General features: G+C 30.6%; 1 protein-coding gene across 1 annotated transcript; it reads left to right on the top strand.

Moving 5' to 3' along the window:
* The first annotated feature begins 527 nt into the window (after positions 1-527).
* On the top strand, positions 528-1991 carry LOC18589593 (feruloyl CoA ortho-hydroxylase F6H1-3-like). The gene is made up of 2 exons (XM_007014633.3): positions 528-1117; positions 1254-1991. Exons 1-2 carry the CDS (start codon positions 600-602, stop codon positions 1825-1827), a joined length of 1092 nt encoding a protein of 363 aa, XP_007014695.3. The 5' UTR covers positions 528-599; the 3' UTR covers positions 1828-1991.
* The last annotated feature ends 20489 nt before the right edge of the window (positions 1992-22480 follow it).

Here is a 22480-nt window from a genome sequence, read left to right as displayed (position 1 = left end):
CGACATCAATGAATACAAAATTCCAATGTAAAGTTAACTGATTCATTAAATATTGCATGCGAGGAATCACTATACATTTATTGATAAGTCATTTTATTACATCATGGATAATAAGTTGGAAAAGAAATAAAATATATCATCAAAAATATTACCCCATTACTTGAAATTAAGTCAAACCTTTCTCATTGCATGATCAATGGAGGGGTAAAACATCTATCTTATTCAACCCAGACTTTTCTTTAAATGATGCAACAACAATCTTTTCTTCAGCGTGCATTCAATGTTGATCGTCCTCCATAGTACTAGTGACTGATGTAAGTACGTCATTAATTTCCTTTCGTATTTAGGCCTGGTTCCGAGGTAGCAAGGCCTAAAAGGCATGACATTTGCCAAGTTGGTTGGTGAGAATTGAGATACGTACAATAGACATCACATCTGAAAAGTCCTTTGGGTGTGCCAATTCTCCACCGATGCACTCTTATAAATACCCATTAACGGCATGAAGAGTACTTCACCACCAACCTCAACCTCAATCTCATTAAACTTTCTTTGAAAGCCAACTCTCTCTTGGCAGTCAGAAAGTACTGATACTGTTACCAATGGCTCCAACAATTGCTGATCAACTATTCAACACTGATTCCTCAGCTCTAACTGATTTTGTCATAAATCAAGGAAATGGAGTGAAGGGTTTGTCAGAAATGGGTCTCAAAGCCCTCCCCAAGGCTTACATCCAACCTTTGGAGGAAAGGATGTGGGCCAGTGCCACCCAAGTCATTCCTGAGGAATCCATTCCCATCATCGATATGACAAACTGGGAAGACCCCAAAGTGGCAAAAGCTGTTTGTGATGCAGCAGAGAAGTGGGGGTTCTTCCAGATTGTGAACCATGCTGTGCCCATTCAGGTGCTCGAGAATGTCCAAGATGCAACTCATCGCTTCTTTGGGCTCCCCGCCGAGGAAAAGAAAAAGTATTCCAAGGAACACTCGGCCTCCAGCAACGTGCGGTTTGGCACAAGTTTTAGCCCTAAAGCAGAAAAGGCTCTAGAGTGGAAAGATTTCCTTAGCCTCTTTTTTGTATCCGAGGAGGAAGCTTGTGCGTTTTGGCCACCTGTTTGCAGGTAACAACTCTCAACTCTTCAAACGCTAGTTTTAATAATTGTATATTATTCTGCATGTATATATAGCAAAAAGGTGCATGCTTAAAGATATATTTACTTTTAATTAACCAAATACTATATTATATTTTATTTTCAGGGAGCAAGTGCTTGAATACATGAGGAGCTCTGAAGTTGTCATTAAACAATTATTCCAAATTCTAATGAATGGACTAAATGTGAAAGAAATAGATGAAACAACAAAGTCTCTCTTGATGGGTTCAATAAGAACTAATTTAAATTACTATCCTATTTGTCCTAATCCTGAACTCACCGTGGGAGTAGGACGTCATTCCGATGTCTCTTCCCTTACAATCCTCCTCCAAGATGAAATTGGTGGTCTCTATGTGAAAGGAAACCAAGGTGGCAACTGGATCCATGTTCCTCCCATTAAGGGATCCCTTGTGATCAATGTTGGAGACGCATTGCAGATACTGAGCAATGGTCGGTACAGGAGTGTCGAGCACCGCGTGATTGCCAATGGGAGTAAAAACAGAATTTCAGTTCCCATTTTTGTCAATCCAAGACCCGGTGATATCATCGGACCGTTGCCTCAAGTGCTAGAAAATGGTCAGAAGCCGATTTACAAGCAAGTTTTGTACTCGGATTATGTCAGACATTTCTTCCGTAAGGCGCATGACGGCAAGAAAACAGTTGAGTTTGCTGAGATATGAATACATATTATATATATATATATATATATATATATATATATATTGGATCTGCTCCTTGCTTTCCTACTATACTTATGCCTTCCTTCCTGGCTGTTATAGGATAATAATTGTCATAAAAATAAATGATATGTTTTCCATCAATATATTCAACTCGTATGAAATAGAAAGGCTTATTTGAAGTTATATATAATTTAGTTTAACCTCTTCTACTCCTTCCATGTCTGCCTTGCCGATAATTTCGTTTTATGAACCTACATGTACAAGTAAAAAATATAATTACAATCAAATGGTTTTTATATATATTAATAAATTAAACAAACAAACTAATGATGAGCAAATTGTTATATAAACATATATCTAACTTAGCCCCAACAATTTTTATAGGCATTTCGAACAAACTGCTCCAGGGAATCATCTCTGGCACCCTGTGCAAAGGAGATTTGTTCTATAAACATAATTGTAGCAATTGCATCCATTATTAACTAAATCAATGAGATTATATTAGATTACGATATTGATATAATTAAAATATGTTAAATTTGGGGCATTGTAAGTGGCCTTGCTGCCACGATTCACTGAGATTGAGCGCTTTGTCACTTCTATTCGTCAAAAAAACAATATTGTTAAATTATTATTACAAAAATATTAGATTGATGCTCTCATAAATCATTGAAAATCTCTTGTATATATATACTTCATTAGTCTCCTTATAAAGCATATAAGTTAAAATATAAGATTTTTTATCTCGTAAAATATAATATCATAAAGTAAAAAAAAAGATTTAATTATATAATTATAAATCACAAGTTAGGAAAATATCATTAAGTTTCAAGAAAAAAATACAAGAAATCAACATTACTGAATAAAATAATGATTTGAATGGCTTGAGCGTTCTGAGAATACGACTTTGCTGTCACAAGTCTTTGTCTTCTCCTTGGCAAAAGACTTTCTGCAGCATGCTCGCTTCCATTGAAAAATGAATATACATATCTTGTCTTTCAGAAAAAAAAAAAATGAGAATAATGCTCCAAGCAGCAGAGGGCGGAAATTAATTTTATATTCATATACTCAGTTCGTAAGATGTATTGATGAATTAATGATTTACGTCATTTTTTTTAAAAAAATTACTTTTAAAATGGTAATGTTATTTTTTCATGTTCTTTTATTTTTTTTACAATATTTAACAAACTCTAGTATGCTTTGAGTAAAATTTATTTTCTTTGCTTCATCGTTGATAGTAAAAGGTTTTTAATGCTTTCGTCACCTAGCTACTTTGTAATCGATACGCAGCAAATATATTTTATTCAAAGGTTGAAACATGTAAATATCATCAATAGTCAAGTGGAACTGTATGCAGAAGTTTACTTTTAACAAGTAATCAGCCAATATAAAAGTATGCGGATTTTGACAAAACAACCAGTTTGAAGATATTGTCATTTGAATTAACGATTCATCCCTTCTTTTCAAAAAAAGGAAAAAACAATTCATCTAAATTTACATACTTTATTTCACTTTGATTTATTAATACACATATGTGTATTCAAATTAGGTGCTTTTTTTTTTCTGTCAAATTGTGTAATTAATCTTTATACATGGTTAAAATTGTGAATTAAATCATTATATAATAATTAATTTATAAAAATTGAATAATTGATTTTTTTTTTATTTTTAAAAAATGTAATAATTCATTAAAATTGAGAAAACGGAAGATCCGCCTCATATATACAAAAACTTACTCTAAACAACAATTTAGAGATATAAGGAGCTTAATTTGAAAGCATTACGATGTGGAGAGGGTAATGTGCTCCCGATGATTATATGATTATAGGGTACTTGTTTTCCCTTTCCATGGTTGTTTCCTCCTAGGTCTCTTCATGGGAAGGTTTTTAATGAGGCTCTTAGTTACGCATTGGGAGGGGGTCTAAGATAAACTGAAATGCTTTATTAGAAGTTTTTGTTATTCTCAGCTTGTAAGATGTCTGGATGAATCAATGAATTACATCATTCTTTCAAAAAAAAAAAAGAACAGTTTAGAGCCTATGCTAAAAATAAAGGATAAGCAATGGCTCCAACTCAAACCATTGACAGCATCATAGAACAACTAAACATTTACATTTTCCTATGTTCGATCGATAAAAAACCGACCTCCTTTGCAGAAAGCAAAGTGTAGACACCTTTCTTGATAAATAAAATAAATTAAACCAAAATTAAAAAAAAAAAAGCTGGAAACACGCTTGGCCTCCATTGTCAACAAAATACAGAGCATTGAATGCTCCTTAGACGGTTGGGATTTTGGGTCATTTGGTGGATTTGTTTTTGACTTAAAGACTACCCATCCAGAATTCATGTTGAGAAGAACATGATTACCTTGGACAATTGGGTTCTATAAGAACCCTAAAAGCTCTAGTTCAAGGGAGGCAGAGGGGAAAATTTTTGGAGAAGTCGAGAAACAACCCAGAAAACCCAATCTTTCAAAAGAAACGATCCAGAAAACATTTTAAACAAAAACCAAAAAAACCCAATCTTTAAAAAAAAAAACCTTATTCAAACAACCAAAAACATAAATCTTTCAAGCAAAAAAAAAAACCCAAAAATCAAAAATCCTAAACTACCAGCAGGCTACCCTAGCCACAATCAAAGAAAAAATACAAAAATTACAACAAAAAAAAGAAACCAAAAAATATAAAAAAGCAATCAAAAAAAAAAGGAAGAAGAGAGATCTGAAAATGGTGATCGAGGGTCGATAATAGGGAAGGTGAGAGGGAGATGAGGCTTTTGGGAATTTGAGGGAGAGAGAGCAAATCGGTGATTGAAAGTTTGAAAGAAGGAAAGAGAGAGAAGAGAAGCCAACTGGAGGAGAAGAGAAGGAAAGAAGAAGAAAGAGAAAAAGAAAAGGAAAGAGAGAGATAGAGAAAAATAAAGAAGCGGCGGGGAGAGAAAGCCAAGGAAAGAAAAAAGAGTGCAGGAGGGAAGACGCCTCCTAAAGGGAAAGGAAGAGAGAGAGAAAGAAGGAAAGGAAGAAAAAAGAGAAAGAAAAAAAAAGGAAAAAAGAGACAAGGAAAGCAAGCCAATAAATAAGAAAGGAAAAAGAAAAGAAGAAAAGCTTGTGGGCTCTTGTGGATTGAGTTCATTTAGGCTTCATTGGGCTCAAAATTTTATGTAAGTTTTAGATATTTTGTTATTTGGGTTTACATGTTATTATTAGTATTAATTTTATTAGCATTCCATATAGTTTTATAAGATTATAAATATATTTATAAAATAATAAATAAGAGAAAATATATTTAAGAAATCAAAATAAACAAAAAAATCAACCAATAATAATAAGTGAATGAGAAGGATAGAAGAAAAAAAAAGAAAGAAAGAAATATTTATATTATAAATAGATTTAGATACTCATAAATATAATAAAAGAATACATGATGTAAATATAATTTTTATAAAAAATGAAATGATTATTTTGAGTGATCCGATGATGGAATTTCACTTAAAAAGGGTAAAGAGTTGCCTCTTTTGGTGGATTTCTTAGGTGCGGAGTTTGAGATGGATTTTCATCGAAGCGTCCGGATAAATTCGAACTTTATACTCCAATACTCATTAACTCAAATAATCATTGTTAAAAATAATATACATTAAAAAAATCATAAATAATAGTAAATATATGAATAAAGTAATAAATCACCTTAAATTATTAAACATTTGATTGCATGAATAACGAACCAACTAAGTTAATAATCACGTTCATGTAGATATCATCATTTTATCCTGTCATAGCATGCCACGATTATCTTGTTAATGGGCGAGAGTTTCGATGATGGGATTTCCTTGAATAGCTTGTAGAGACGAGTTTTTCTCGAGATATCCCAAAGTGAGAAAAATTTCGAGACTTCACCAAAACGTTGGGATGGTCTACAAATAATTTTTCGATAAAAGATTACCGACTTCATCTTTTAAAATTGCACAAATCATAACATCATTTAACTATTGCATCATGTGCATTCGTGAAACCGAATAAAAGACTCAATCAGTTAACATAATAAAGAATTAACTAATAAGCAAGGATTAAGGAAATATAGGAATAAAATAAAGGGTAAGCTACAATAGGATAACTTAAGATTAAATGGTACCGTTCGTAGAATGGGCGCCACGGAGGTGCTAACCCTTCTCCGTCCATAACAGTACTCCTAAACCCATCTTTAATAAACATGGGCTAGTTCTTGTTCGTCCGACGGACCTAAAATTAATTTAGGACTTTGTCGATTAGAATCGGGTTAATAGGTGGCCAATCACACTTAGATAAAAAAGATTGGTGGCGACTCATAGATATTTTATTTTCGTAGACGTTTAGCAATCGGGTTCCCGGACCAGACACGTTACAATAGCTTGGCAACTCCACTGGGGACGAAAAGAGTCAAGCCATTAATTAATCATAAGTTATCCTAAGCCTTAAATAATTTAGTGTTTTCTCTAGCATCAAGTATTTACTTTGCATATTTTTGTTTAATGCATTCATTTATTTTGCTATTATTTTTATTATTTTTAATAATTACGAGGATTTTAGGATAAGGGGAGTGAGATTTTTGGTTCGAGGTCGGTATATTCCTTCCCACACACGACACGTCTTGCATTCATGCATAAGCCTTTTACTCGAGCTTTGTCCTTAATTAGGAGGGGGTTAAGTAGCTACGCTCTCGTGAGGTGATAACCTTCGTATGGGCTAGTGAAGACTCCCACTCAGATCAAACTCAGTCCGTTTAAAGCCTGTAATGGGTGAGGACCGAGGTGCCTTACTAGTCTGTGTGGACGATAGTGAGGAGCGATTTAGGAACCTGTAGTTCCATTTTCAACCCAAACTCAACATGTAAAATATCGAGAGTCGCCTTTGCCTAGGTAGAGCTTTACCCATGAGAATATACCTTATGACTAGGTACACATGAAGGAATTTCATAATACCCTTGTTTTGAATTCTTCTCTGCAAAGTAATAAAGGTATCATGCTATTAATTATTTTCATTCATCTCTTTTAATTAGAATAACTTTTGGAATTCCTATTTACTGTACTAACTGAACTTGTTGTCATTTTTATTTTGCATATGCATATTTGCATCATAATTTTGCATATAGGAAAAGTATTTGTCACCTGACAGCCTTTGACGGAGTAGATCCAATTGCATCCATGGAGTCATCGTGGCCACCTTCGAGTTACGATGGAATATACGAAGTGACTCAATACATGGTGAGTGCCTAACAAAGTGAAGGGGATTGCCTGCCAAAAGATCACATCTCATCACTACCCGATAGGGTCCACATTGATCTTAAACAGAATGACTTCACCGATCTGCTTGATATATGGGATAGGTGGGGGGCCACCACTCAAGCGAATTTTGATAAGAATTTTTGGTGGATTTGTTTTTGACTTAAAGACTACCCATCCGGAATTCATGCTGAGAAGAGCATGATTGCCTTGGACAATTAGGTTCTATAAGAACCCTAAAAGCTCTAGTTGAAGGGAGGCAGAGGGGAAAATTTTTGGAGAAGCCGAGAAACAACCCAAAAAACCCAATCTTTCAAAAGAATCGACCTCCCTTGCGAAAAGCAAAGTCAAACAGGAGAGAAGCAAGCATCAATCACCAGAGCTAAGCAGGAGAGAACCAGACAAAATAAGGCATCAATCACCGCATAGCAGGGGAACCAGCAAAAATCCAACAAAGCCAAAGAACAATGAGAAATAAAAATCAGTAAGCCAATCATCTATACCCAACCATTCAATTACTCAAAATATTATCAAGAAAGCACAAGGAAGTCTTGTTGGAGTTTCCTAATCTCATAGTGTGAACAATTGACAAAGCATCGACTTGAGATTTCCAACACTACATGTGAAAAATGATATGTCTCAAACTCCAAGGTGCCTCAATAGGAGAAGTGATCCACTTAAGTGCCTTCAAGGACTCAGATTCAATCATCAGGTCATAAGAATTCACCCATGCAAAAGCAGCAAACTGAAAGAAAGCCTATTTGAAGATCATCAATTCAGCTTTGTTTGCATCCCCAGCCATGATACATTATCATTGTCACATCATCAAATTCAATATCACATCAATAAAAATATGTCATATCCATACAATTAAATACTATGTAAGCATAGATAACAGAAAAATTTTAACACCGTTAATGATTAGACTGATATTATTAGTTTTTGAATAGGATAGGAATTCAATTTTTATAAGTTATTGCATAGGGATTAAATTCACTTGTATAATTTGTCATTTTTTCATATCTAGGATCTAGTTGATAACCTAAAGGTAACAATTAGAAAAAAAAATTATTTGTAAAACATTTTACCAAAAATTTAATATTTTATGTTTTTTGGATAAACTATTGAAAATATTTTTTGTTATTTGAATCATCTGTAAAAAAATATTTTTTTATTGGTCAAAAGACCTATCCAGTCCATGTACTCTTCAATTTTATCCAATTTAGTCCTCGAACTCAAAATTGAAGCAATTTAGTCCCTTGATTTTGAAAATTTTTTTAATTTAGTCCCTCTCTCTAACGACATCCAATTTTGCCGTTAAAGAAGATGACGTTTGTGATGACGTCAACACTGACGTGGCACATTTTGATAACGTGGCATTGAAATGATGTTGTGGCATGTCACATGGCATTAACGTGATGACGTGGTAATGCCATGTGGCACTAATATGAAGACATGTCAATGCCACGTGGTAGATCAAAAAACTTTTCAAAATAAAAAATTCTACCACGTCCTAGGGATTAAATTAAACAAAAACATATAGTATAGGGACTAAATTGAATAAAATTGAGATGTTAAGGGATTAAATTGAAAAAAATATTTGAAAAATACAAATCTGTAAGTGATTATTGATATACTTATTAATAAGTCAAATATTTAAATGTAAAAGATTTATGGTGTTAAAATATATATATATATATATATATATATATATTCGTACTTGATTATTTGATTCTAGAATATGTACATTAATTTATCTTTTTTGCAAAAATTAAATTTGAATTCTCCTTCTATAAAAAAAAATTTGAAAAAATTTCATACTTAAAGTCAAATTTAGATAAATAACTTGCATTATGTTATAATAAAATAATATAAAATGACTAAATAAATTTCTTTTTCTTCTATTTATAATAGTATAAAAATTTGAAATTTATTTAACTTAGTTTTCAACTTGAGCTTAAGCTCAAATTTGATTTATGGTGTTAAAATATATATATATATATATATATATATATATATTTTCTTACTTGATTATTTGATTCTAGAATATGTACATTAATTTATCTTTTTTGTAAAAATTAAATTTGAATTCTCTTTCTATAAAAAAAAATTCAAAAAAATTTCATACTTAATGTCAAATTTAGATAAATAACTTGCATTATGTTATAATAAAAAAATAAAAAATGACTAAATAAATTTCTTTTTCTTCTATTATAATAGTATAAAAATTTGAAATTTATTTAACTTAGTTTTCAACTTGAGCTTAACTCAAATTAGCAAAATAGGTTGATTTATTTTTATCTTTTAAAAAAATGAAGAACGAAGATATGGAGTTAGCGATAATTATAAAAATAATTCCTCATTCTAACTTACTTAATTTGGACATGACAAATCTTTTATCACAACCATAGAATTGGGCACCACCTTTTTAATTTTTTATTTATTTTTTATATTATTATTTTGTTTAATATTTCAAGTTATTTTTTTTAAGTTGAAATTTCCTAGATTAAAGATTGCATTTATGGTTGATAAATTTAAATATACCTGTAAATATTTGTACCATTTTATTTTATTAATTAATTTTTTGTATATCTAAATTAATAATTTAAATTTAATTTAGCAAAATTTGATTGTGATATTTGAACTTAAATAAAATCATTTTATAAGAAACTTTGAGTAAATTTAAATAAAAGGTAAATTGGGTAAAAGTTGAATAATTTCAAAAGAATGGCTATTTGTGAATTGTGAAAGTTGTAACTAAATCAACCTATTTTACTAATTTGAGTTCAGCTCAAGTTAAAAACTAAGTTAAATAAATTTTAAATTTTTATACTACTATAAATAAATGGAAAAAGAATTTATTTAGTCATTTTATATTATTTTATTATAACATAATGCAAGTTATTCATCTAAATTTGACTTTAGGTACGAAAATTTTTTAAAATGTTTTTGTAATTTTTTTTATAGAAGGAGAATTCAAACTTAATTTTTTTACAAAGAGATAAATTAATGTACATATTCTAGAATCAAATAATCAAATAAGAAAATATTTATATATATTTTTTAACACCATAACTTTTTTACATTTAAATATTTGACTTATTAATAAGCATATCAATAATCTACTTAAAGATTTGTATTTTTCAAATATTTTTTTCAATTTAGTCTCTCAACATCTCAATTTTATTCAATTTAGTCCCTATACTATATATTTTTGCTCAATTTAGTCCCTATGACGTGGTAGAACTTTTTATTTTGAAAATTTGTTTGATCTACCACGTGGCACTGACATGTCAGCATGTCAATACCATGTCAGCATTACCATGTCATCATATTAATGCCACATAGCATTGCCACATCATCACATTGATGCCACATGGAATGCCATGCTATCATTTCATCACCACATCATCAAAATGTGCTATGTCTATGTTGACGTCATTGCTGACGTTATCCCCTTTAACAGCAAAATTGGATATCGTTAGGTGAAGGACTAAACTGTAAAAGTTTTTAAAATCAAGGGACTAATTTGTTTTGATTTTGAGTTTAGGGACTAAATTGGACAAAATTGAAGAGTACAGGGACTAGATAGGTCTTTTGACCTACTGTTATTTGCTATGGTTCACAGTATATGGGGTATTGGTTTGATTGTTCCATGGATTTCTTTTTTCTTTATTATGTGGGTGTCGATGCTTCAGTTTGGGATTGCTGGCTTTTCTTTTATGTTTGGTTACTATTTGGATCACATCTGAGATCCTAATGCTTTTTGTTTTGAGGGATGGTTGACACTTGCTTTAGAAATTTTAAGCTTAAGCCCAAGCCAAGTCCAATGCAACCTTCAACCGATCGAAACCGAGGTCGGTTTCAATTGACTGGTTTTCCTTTATGATCAATCGATTTCAATCAATCATAAAAGAATGTTGATTTCAACGATTTTGGTTTCTCTTGAAACCAAAATCGACCGATGCTTACCCCTAAAGGTTCTTTCAACATTGCATTGATTAAAATTCTTTGATTTTGAAGCCATATGCCACATTAAAGACATACCACCAACTTTGTATTTAAATTACCTTTTATTGCTTTTATTTTATGCCATCTAGTCAATTGATTTAGTGTTTCATTTGTTGTAAATCATCAGACAGAATGCCTTTTCAATGTTGCATCTATTTTTTTCTTACTTACTGCCTTTGTTGTACTTTTTTAATTTTTTTTCTGCTACAATTTTCTTCTCCACTTAGACTAATGATTCGATTTTCTTTTGGCTATTAAATCTCAAATTTATTAGTCGATACTCAAGCCAAACCAAAATCAAAGTGTAAGAAATTGAAAGATTTTTTATCACAACGATAGCTTTGGGTGTCATTATAGCACAAATTTTTATTGTTGCCATGGTGTGCTTCAAGGATTACAATGATCACCTTGTTGGTCCCGTTAATATGTGCTAAAAGGGGGGTGAATAGCACAATTTGACTCTTGACAAGATGTGGAACTAATTTCCAGAACTTAAGAAAGTAAAAATAGAGTATAAAATGCACAACAATTTAGAGTGGTTCGGTCCAAGACCTACATCCACTACTTTGATTATCCAACCAAGGATTTTCCCAACGATTCACTAAGATCAGGTGAAATTCACAAGCTTTCACCAAGCTTTTACACTGGCTTTACACTAGTTTTTCACGGGCTCAACTAAAACCTAAAGTGGTTTTTCAAAGCTCAACCACAACCTATAACATTCAAGTTCTCCCAAGCTTGAACAACCCCTTAGAGTGACTCCCTCACTCTAAGTATACAAGAAGAGAGGTTACAAAAAGTACCTATGATCACAAGTTGATCTGATTGGTACAAGATTGAGTGCTAAATACAATGACAAAGAGTAGGCGTTTAAGTGCAAACAAGTGCAGTGAAGCTTTTCTGGTTTTTCTTCTTTCTAAAGCTCAAATCCCATTCAAAGCTTCTAAAAACTTGTTTCTCATTGCTGGAAGACCCTTTTATACTTGGAGATGTAACTCTGATGGCAGTTTGGCAGTTTATATCTGTTAAAAACAGTTTAGGATGAGTTCTAGCCGTTAATCTATCTTGTAGTGTTCTGGTTTAAATTGCAGACAAAGTGCTCTTAGTCGATTAACTTGGTTGACTAAGTTGATTCTGTTTCTGGTTTGCAGATTCTGGTAGAAGGCATTTAGTCTACTGACTTGGTTGACTATGTTGGTTCTGTTTCTCAAACTCTTCAGCCCATCATTTCTCCAATTTGAAATTTGATCAACCAATGTTCTTCCTTGTTAAACCAACAAGCTTCCTCCTTGTTATTCAGTTACATCTTGTTGATTTTATCCTTTTTTTTCTTTCAAAAATACTCTTTGAAGATTTAAGAAATTAATTTTATGTATTAATTTCCTACACACTTAAGTAAAGGAATTAGACACAAATAAATGGGAATGTTTTATTATCATCAAAAACTAATGGAGCCAACACACCTTGTCATTCTTTCCTTGAAGAACGAAGGTATGAAGAAGGGATTATGTCTTCCTACATAAAGACCTATATTTGGTCAGATTTTGTCATCTCAACTATCAACACTCATTATTCCTACAAATTTAAAGGAATGGACTTTTGAGCCAATCAAAGTTTCACAATATTATTTAAGAGCATGATTCTTTCAATCTTATCTCGATGATAAAACTTCAAGTCATGAGGAATTTATCACCTTAGGATGTCGCATAGTTATTGGTGAGGCCTATTGCAAAAGTTCCATCAAGACTAATGGAGAATTTAATTATATCCCTAACTATTGAGAGTAGACTAAAGATGTGTTATTTCGCTATAAAAAGCTTTTACATGATGCAAAGGTTGATGATGCTATTGACTTAAGGTCACAACAAGGATGCCACTCGAGCATTTTGTGAAGGTTGGTGCCCAACCACAAACACCCTCCATACTACCTTTGGGGAATTTTCTCTTTCATTTTGGGATTTCCACAAATTAGGTGGCTTTCTTATTTGTGGTTCGTTTATGATGAAGTTATTCCATTTGTCACAGAATTAACTAGTGCTGATGATAAAAAGATATTTCTTCCCAAAAGTTGTGAGTATTTATTTGCTTCCATTCATTATTTACATGAAAAAGAGATGGTCAAGACAAAGTCTCTATTGACAATTGGATCAACTTTCAGTTTCGAGGTAAATTATGTTATCAAAAGCCCCTAACTCATAAAGCAAAGAAGTCAACTCCTCCAAAGGCCACACACAATCCCACCAAAATTATTAAGAAGCATGAAACTTGGACATTGATTGGAGACATGGTATGCAAAAAACTTGGCATTAGAGACTTTGCAAATAAGTGTTTTTCTTATAATTTCCTCTAACGCCAAGTTTGTCACATACCATGTCTCTAGTAAATGTCCAAGCTTCATGCTTTTTAATATATTCTAGTAGGATTGTGAGTGGCTTTTGGAAAAGTTGACTTATTTGCTTTACAAGTTGGGGGTTTTTTATAACAAAATTTACCTGGAAACCAAAAGTTGATCCAATTGCAAACAAAGACTCTACCTTGACCATCTCTTCTTTCATGTAAATAATGAAAACAACAAATAAATACTCTTAACTTTTGGGAAAAAATCCCCTTTTATCATTCGCACTAGTCAATTTTTTGGCAGATGGAATGACATCATCATAAAACCAACCATGAATAGGAAGGCCATCCAATTTGTGAAAATCTCATAATAAGAGAGAGCTTCTCTAGAGGTATTATGGAGGGTGTTCGTGGCTGGGCACCAACCTTCATAGAATGTTCGAATGGCATCCTTGTTGCGATCATAAGTTAATAGCATCATCAACATTTGCATCATGTAAGAGCTTCCCACAGAGAAATAACACATCTTCAATCCACTCACAATATTTAGGAATATAATAAAATTCTCCATTAATCTTGAAGGAACTTCCCTAATAAGTTTTACCAGAAACTATGCGACTTCCCAAGGTAACAAATTCCTTATGACTTGAAGTTTTATCATGGAGATAAGATTGAAGGCATCACACTTTTGAGAATGATTTCGAAACTTTGATTGGCTCATAAGTCCATTCCTCCAAAGTTATAAGAGCAATAAATGTTGATAGTTGAGATGACAAAATCCGACCAAAAATAGGTCTTTATGTGGGAAGACATAATCCCTTCCTCATATCTTCATCCTTTTGGGAAAGAATGACAAAGTGATCATTGTAGTCCTTGAAGTATGCCATGGCAATTCTAGATTATACTATAATAAGCACCCACTACTAATCAAGAATTGTGGTATAATGAGCACCCACCAAAGCTATTGTTGTGATCAAGAATCACTCAATTTCTTAAACTTTGATTTTGGTTTGGCTTGAGTATAGACTAATAAATTTGAGATTTAACTGTCAAAAGAATATCAAATCATTAGTATAAGTGAAGAAGAAAATTATAGCAGAAAAGAAATAAAAATATACAACAAAGGTAGCAAGCAAGGAAAAAAAAACAAAATAATTGCAACATTGAAAAGGCATTCGGTTAGATGATTTATGACAAATGGAACATAAAATCGATTGGGCAAATGGCACAAAATAAAGGCAATTGAAATACAAAGGTAGTGATATGTCTTTAACATGGCATATGGCTTCGAAATCAAAGAATTTTATTCAATGTAATATTGAAAGAACCATGACTTCAACGTGGCTATTTAATGAATGTGACAAGTTGTGGTGAATAATTTTAATGTTTTAATGATAGCAAAGAAACTACAAAATTTTTTGAAGTGAAAGCAAGCAAAGACCATGAACAGTAATGCAAAAGAACATATTGACAAGCGTGAAGAAAAAGCAAAAGTGATAAAGGAACGGCAAAAAGAATGAAGAAGTAAAAGAAATCATAAAAATATTACAGCACCAAAATATTGAAAAAAATGCATTCTACAAATACCCAAAGTTCAAGCTCGAAAAAATTTTGCAACAAGTCACATAAGCAAAAGTAGCATGACATTTCTATCAAAATAACAATCTTGACACCAAGATGGATGGGCCAATTACTATGCAATCCCACAAGCTATAGCAGTGGCAATAAAAAAAAGTGTCCAAAAAGAAGTGTAGTGATGACAAGAAGGGTCAAGGTTGATAACAACGTGTTAGCCTGCATAAATTTTAATGTGGCAAGATTATTCTTTAAATAGAAAACAAGAATTAAAGAACTAAAAGAATTTTGATTAATTGGTCACATTAACTAAATAAGAAGAAAAAGAAATTCCAAACAATATAGAAGCTTTTACTTGACAAAAAACAACCAATTTGTTAACAAAGACAACCGACAATCAGAAATTGTTGCCAACCTTCTTATTTGAATGTGTAGAAAATTGGCAAAAGTAACTCTATTTTTATAAAAGAGAAAATATCCTAATCCTAATTGACTAAGGAGTTGACTACCTAATTGTAGGAGAATTCTACTAATCAATTACCATGATTTAAGTTATATTCAAAGTGTAAGATTGATTTATGGAAGAATTCTAATTAAATGAGACCAAGATGTCTCATGGATGAATTCTAATTGGTGCAAAAAAAAAAACGTTAAGATTGCATCCATCTAAAAAATTACCCCCACTACTCAATGAAAGCCTGCGTTCTTAAATAACAAAGGTGGTGGAAGAAAGAATATCAAACTAAGGCTTCAATTAAATTGGTTTTAGGGAGATGCTTGTATAACGCCACATTTCTTTCTATAGTTTATTCGTCTGTGTATGTATTTGAGGTTGATGAGTAATGTTTTCTTTCTTCTAAACACTTGAAATGGTCAAAAATGTTTTTCCAAAAGTATTTTAATGTTCATATGACAGTGCCTATCTTGCTGAAGTGTGAAGATATCAAGTGAAATATATAAAATTGCTGTCTTAACTCATGTATTGTATTTCAAATATCTTTCTAATAATATCATGAATTCTAATGACTAGGAATAAGAAATTATCATCCCATACAAACGAATTGGAATGTCTTATATTGATATATGTTAAATGAAACTAATCACTAGTCAAGTCAATAAAAAAAAGAATTTTTAATTGTACTTCATAACAAAAAGTTATTCATGAAATTAATTATTCTTATTTCTTTTAATGAATGTTTAGTTTCCATTTTCTCTTCTATTCCTAATATCTTTTCAGCTTATGTTTGGTTTTTAGAATGGTCATTTCAAAAGAGACCGAAATAGTCATTACTAACCTCCCATTGTTAATAATTGTTTCAGGTGCGTAGGAATAGCCACTAAGGAAGAGTCAGTAATGGATATTTTGGATGTACAAGAATAGGCAAAAAAAAACTATTAGAGAAAAACACCCTTAACCAATTTAAAAAATGAATATTCTATTACGAATATTTTTGTGAATATCCATTTATGTTATGTATATCAAGATTTGGGTGTAAATTAGATTAGATTAAGATTAGAATTTAATCTATCCATCTAATCTCTTAGTATTATTTTCATCTTGTAAATTCTATCTAGATAAGGGGCTATTAGCCTATAAATAGACCCTTTACTTTATTTGTAAATACACACTTGAATAAAATCTTCTTCTTACTTCCTCTAAATACTTTTTCTCCCTTTAAACACTTTCTCTTATAGTCATTCTTTCTAGTTATATTTCATTACATGTCATCAGCATAATTCTTTAATCTCTTAAGTTTTGATATTATTTTGTTTTCATGATCTTCAAGGTTCAAAAGATTTCCATGGTTGGTCTTTGATTTCTAGTTTTAGCAAATCAAGTAAGTGTTGATATTATTTTATTTTCATCCTCTACAAAGTTCAAAAGGATTTCAATGGTTAGTCTTAGATTTCTAATTTTAGCAAATTAGATAAGTGACTTGATATCTCTTTGGTGTTTTTATTCCCCCTAAATATCAACTTTAATGTGAATTTTGCTATTATGTGTATATTTATTGTTGAGCAAAATAACGAGCTACTAATAAAAAATCATAAATTTGTCTATTTCCTAAAGAGAATGCGACATCATTTAACAATTATGGTCATGGACATGAAAGAGGTCGCCATAATAAGTTACATTAAATGCTATTCTAATTCTAAGAATAATTTTACCCACAAAAAGTGGATGTACCAAAAGTAGATGTATAACCTTACCCACCAGAGGTGGATATATAATTTTACCCATTAGAAGTGGATGAATATTTTAAACCTACCAGGAGTGGATGAATAGCAAAAAGATACAAGAAAAATATAAAAATGTATAGAATAAAAGAAATATAAAATATGTCTTGTCATCGATGTGGCATGAAAATGAAAGCCATTAGTCACATACTTGTTATATGTTGAAACATCTTGTTGAACTTTATCAAGCATCATTGAATGCTAAATGAAAAAAAAAATGTTGAACTTTATCAAGCGTTGTTAAATTCTAAAAGAGAAAAAAAATGAAAGCAAATTTTTTTCAAAATGATTTTAATCATGGCCAAGTTGATATAACAAATCAGGATGTTGCAGATTTTCTTGTCTATCCTGGAAGAGGAATTGATCATTTGATTAGTAATGGAAATATTCAAGAATGAAATTTCTTAATAGTTTGTTGGTATGCTTTAATATAACTTTATCATGAAGATATTTTTGTATATTCTTATTATATTTAAATTATATGTTTTTATTATGTGTTTTTATTAATAAATTATATATTTACTATTCTCTTATGTTAACTTATAAGTTTCTTATTATGTATCTTGTTTTATTGAAGAAAAATATTGATATTAATCTTATTGGATCCAAGATCAATGATGCAAATATATATTTAACAGATATTGCTACAATGCACATTATTTAAAAATAAGAAATATTTTTTCCAATTGACAAAGGAAGAAACCAATGTCAATACAATATCTGATAATACAAGATTAACTAAAGGCTCCGGAAGAGTCAATATTTTACTACCTAAAGGAACAAAGTTCATAATAGAGGATGCATTATTTTCTATTAAGTCTCAAAGAAATTTATTAAGTTTTTCATTTAAATGGATATCATATTGAGACAATGAATGAAAGAGACATTGAATACCTTTATATTACATCTATTATTTTGGGTAAAAAAGTGTGTATTGGAAAAATTACTCGCTTTGTCTTGTGGAATGTACTACTCAAAAATTAGAATAATTGAAACTCATGCTATAGTAAACTAGAAGTTTACTAATAATTTTAATGTTTGGCATGACCAATTAGGTCATCCCGGATTAATAATATTCCACAAAGTTATTGAAAATACATGTAGTCATCCATCGAAAATTTTTCAATCTAATGGATTGTCATATGTTGCTTGCTTTGAAAGCAAATTAATTATAAGACCATAGCTTTCTAAAGTTGGGACTGAATCCCCTACATTTTTTAAAACATATTCAAGGTGATATATGTGGATTTGTACATCCACCATGTGGACCATTTAGATATTTTACAGTTTTAATCGATGCATCGACTAAATGGTCATATGTGTGCTTATTATCAATTTAAAAATTGGCATTTGCAATCATTCATTTGCAAGCACATTTTCCTGATTATACAATCAAAGACTATTTATCTTTACAATGTTTGTGAATTTACATCTTAAGCCTTTTAATGAATATTGTATATTAATTGAAATAACCATTGAACAGCTTGTTACTCATGTTTATGCACAAAACGATCTAACAGAATTATTTATTAAACACTTTCGACTAATTTTAAGGTCACTGTTTCAGAAATCCAAAGTCTCAATTTCTGTTTGTGGGCATGCCATTTTGGATGCAACAGCACTTGTACTCATTAGGCCAACAAGTTATTATAAATTCTTCCTTATACAATTAGTTTATGTCGAAAACTAAATATTTACCATCTCAAATTTTTTGGGTGTGTGGTATATGTTCTAATTTCTCCACCACGATGCACAAAGATGGGTCCTTAAAGGAGGCTAGGAATATATGTTGGATATGAATCTCCATCTATAATTAAATATTTACAACCATCAACAGAAGATTTATTCACAATAAAGTTTGTCAATTGTCATTTTGATGAAACAATTATTCCAACATTAAGGGAAGAAAAATAAGTAATTGGAAAAGGAAATATCATGGAATGCATTATCGTTATCTAGTTTTGATCCTCACACAAATTGATGTGAACTTGAAGTTCAAAATATGATTTATTTGTAAAATACAACAAATCAATTACTAGACATATTTACCGACGTAAAAAGAATAACTAAATCTCATATACCAACTACAAAAGCTCCTATTAGAATTTATGTCCTTGTAGTATAAAGCACGCCAGAAGTATGAGAGAACAATCGATTCCAAAGATAAAATCCTCAAAAAAGAAAAGGACCAAATATACAAGATGGTCAGAAAGAGAAAACAAAACCTTTATAAGCGACCCCTAACATTATTGATAAAATTCTAGAAGAAATTCAAGTACTTGAAATCATTGAAAATGAAGAAATCTTAATAAATTATGTCATGACGTGGAAAAGATAGGATAGAAATAAAATAAATGTTGACGATATTTTTGTATATAATATAGTGCTCAATATTATGAAAGAAAATGAGGATCTTGAACTTACATATATTGAAGAATGTAGAAATAGAAATGATTGGCCAATTTGGAAAGATGCAATAACGTGGAACTGAATTCACTTACAAAATGTGAAGTTTTTGGACTTATTGTCCATACATCAAATGGTGTAAAACTAGTGGGATATAAATGGGTATATGTGCAAAAACGAAATGAGAAAAATGAAATTGTGAGATATAAAGCACAATTTGTCACACAAGGTTTTACCCAAAGGCCTAGTATTGATTATGTAAAGATATATTCTCTTTCAGTGAATGCAATTACAATTATATATTAATTAGTCTAGCAATACATGAAAAGATTGAAATGCATTTAATAAATATAGCTACACCCTATTTATATGGCTCACTTGATAACGATATCTATATGAAAATCCCAAAAGATTTAAGTTGCCTAAAGTACAAAAATTTTAATTCTCAAAAAATTTATTCGATTAAATTAAATAAATCTTTATATGGATTAAACACTCCAAACGCATGTGGTATAACCGTCTTAGTGAATATTTGCTGAAAGAAGGCCATAAAAATAATCTTATATGCTCATGTGTTTTTATAAAAAGATTCAGATCTGAAATTGTCATAAGTTTTATTTGTGTTAATGACTTGAACATTATTGGAACTTTTGATGAGTTATCAAAAGCCGTAGATTACTTAAAAAAAGAATTGAAGATGAAAGATCTTGGAAATATGAATTTGCGTTTAAGTCTTTAGATTGAGCACTTGACAAATTGAATTTTTGTCCATCAATTTAATTATGTGGCAAAAGTGCTAAAACTATTTTATAAGTACAAAGCACATCCATTGAGTTTACCAATGGTTGTAAGGTCACTAGATGTTAAAAAAGACCCTTTCTGAAATTGTGAGGATGATGAAGAACTTCTTAGTCTTGAAGTACCACATCTTAGTGCCAATGGAGCATTAATGTATCTTGCTAGCAATACATGACTTGATATATCATTTGTTGTTAATTTATTAGCAAGATATAATTCTTCTCCAAATGAAAAATATTGGAATGGAATTAAACATATACTTCGATATCTCAAAAGAATAATGAATATTACTTAAATATATCAAAATAAAATTTAATTGGTTATGCAGATACAGGATATTTATATGATCCATACAAAGTTCAATCCTAGACAGGTTATTTATTCATATATGGAGGTACGGCTATTTCATGGCATTCTGTAAAACAAACTATAGTTGCTATTTTTCTAACCATGTAGAAATTTTAGTAATTCATAAGGCAAATCATGAATGTGTAACTCAACATATTCGAGAAACGTTTGGCTTGTCAACCAAAACGAAAATTCCAACAACGTTATGAGGATAATACTACTAGCATAGCATAATTAAAGGAATGATACATTAAAGGCGATAGAGCAAAACATATTTCATCAAAATTCTTCTTCACTTAATCTCTAAGTTAGGGTGATATTAATGTTCAACAATTTTTTTTAAAAGTGACAATCTAGCATATTTGTTCACTAAAGTCCTTCCTACTGTAATATTTAAAAAGTTGGTACAAAAGATCGGAATGTGACATTTTAAATATCTCAATAATGCAGTCATTAGGAAGAGTAAAATATGCACTATACTCTTTTCCTTCATCAAGGTTTTTCCCATTAGGTTTTTCTTGATAAGGTTTTCAATAAGGCAATATTTCAAAAGTATATTCTTAAAAAGAATTATGTACTATTTTTTCTTCACTCGAATTTTTTTCTCATGAGGTTTTTTTTCTAATAAGGTTTCAATGAGGCATATTTTTAATACAATAGATATTAAAGGAAAGTGTTATGAATATTTTTACGAATATCTATTTATGTTATATATATATATATATATATATATATATATGAATGTAGATTAGATTGGATTAAGATTAGAATTTAATCTATCCATCTAATCTCCTAGTATTATCTGCACCCTATAAATTCTATCTAAATAAAGGATTATTAATTTATAAATAGGTCTCTCACATCATTAGTAAATACACACTTGAGTAAGATCTTTTTAATCCCTCTAAATACTTTCTCTCCCTCCAAATACTTTCCCTTATAATTGTTCTTTCAAATTATATTTCATAACATATTCTATATAAGACAAGATTTTTTTCATTTTTCACATTTTCTTTCTCTTTTGTCTCTCTCCTATCTTTGAAAGAAACGATTTATTGCTACATTTGAGCTTGAATTGATTTGATGAAGAGAGAAGTGATAGCTTTGGAATTTGGGGAGGCAGTCGGTTTGAGAAATTATAATAGGGTGATTAGGTTTTCTTCTCCACAATGCAATGACCAATATTGAGTTGTGAAGACTCCTTTATATATATATATATATATATATATATACATACACACACGAGCATGTCTAGTCTTGGTAAAATGAGAGATGTGAAAAACTTACCTTTGAATGAATTGGTCATTAGCAAAAACTATGTTAATAATATATAATGATCTATACAAGGACACTCAATTTTAACTGGTTAAAGTCTAAAAATGCAAAAGTCAATAACATCATTAAAGAATTCTCAGTCCATGATAACTTAATAATTATTGATCTTATTTTTCACTTCACATTATCAATTTGTTTAGATTTTTAATATATCAGATAAAAGTAGTGAGCGAAAAAATAAGTTTTAAATTTTTATTATTCTTAAAATATTCTCAAGTCAACAAAAAATATTTTACAAAATCTGCATGATTAACCCGCAATACTAACATCAATAGGATTAATGATTTTGCATGAAGGTGTAACCACTCAATGAAAATTACCGTTAATGTTACATCAACATAATCAAAAATTT

The sequence above is a fragment of the Theobroma cacao genome, chromosome 9, assembly GCF_053813885.1.
Source record: "Theobroma cacao isolate CCN51 chromosome 9, ASM5381388v1, whole genome shotgun sequence".
Taxonomy (NCBI): domain Eukaryota; kingdom Viridiplantae; phylum Streptophyta; class Magnoliopsida; order Malvales; family Malvaceae; genus Theobroma; species Theobroma cacao.
Note: the sequence above shows the minus strand (reverse complement) of the source record. Positions and strands in the feature narration are given on the sequence as shown.

Coding starts and splice junctions, on each gene's coding strand:
- LOC18589593 (XM_007014633.3), top strand. CDS start 600: ATGGCTCCAACAATTGCTGATCAACTATTCAACACTGATTCCTCAGCT. Junction 1,118..1,253: donor TTTTGGCCACCTGTTTGCAG/GTAACAACTCTC, acceptor TTTTATTTTCAG/GGAGCAAGTGCTTGAATACA.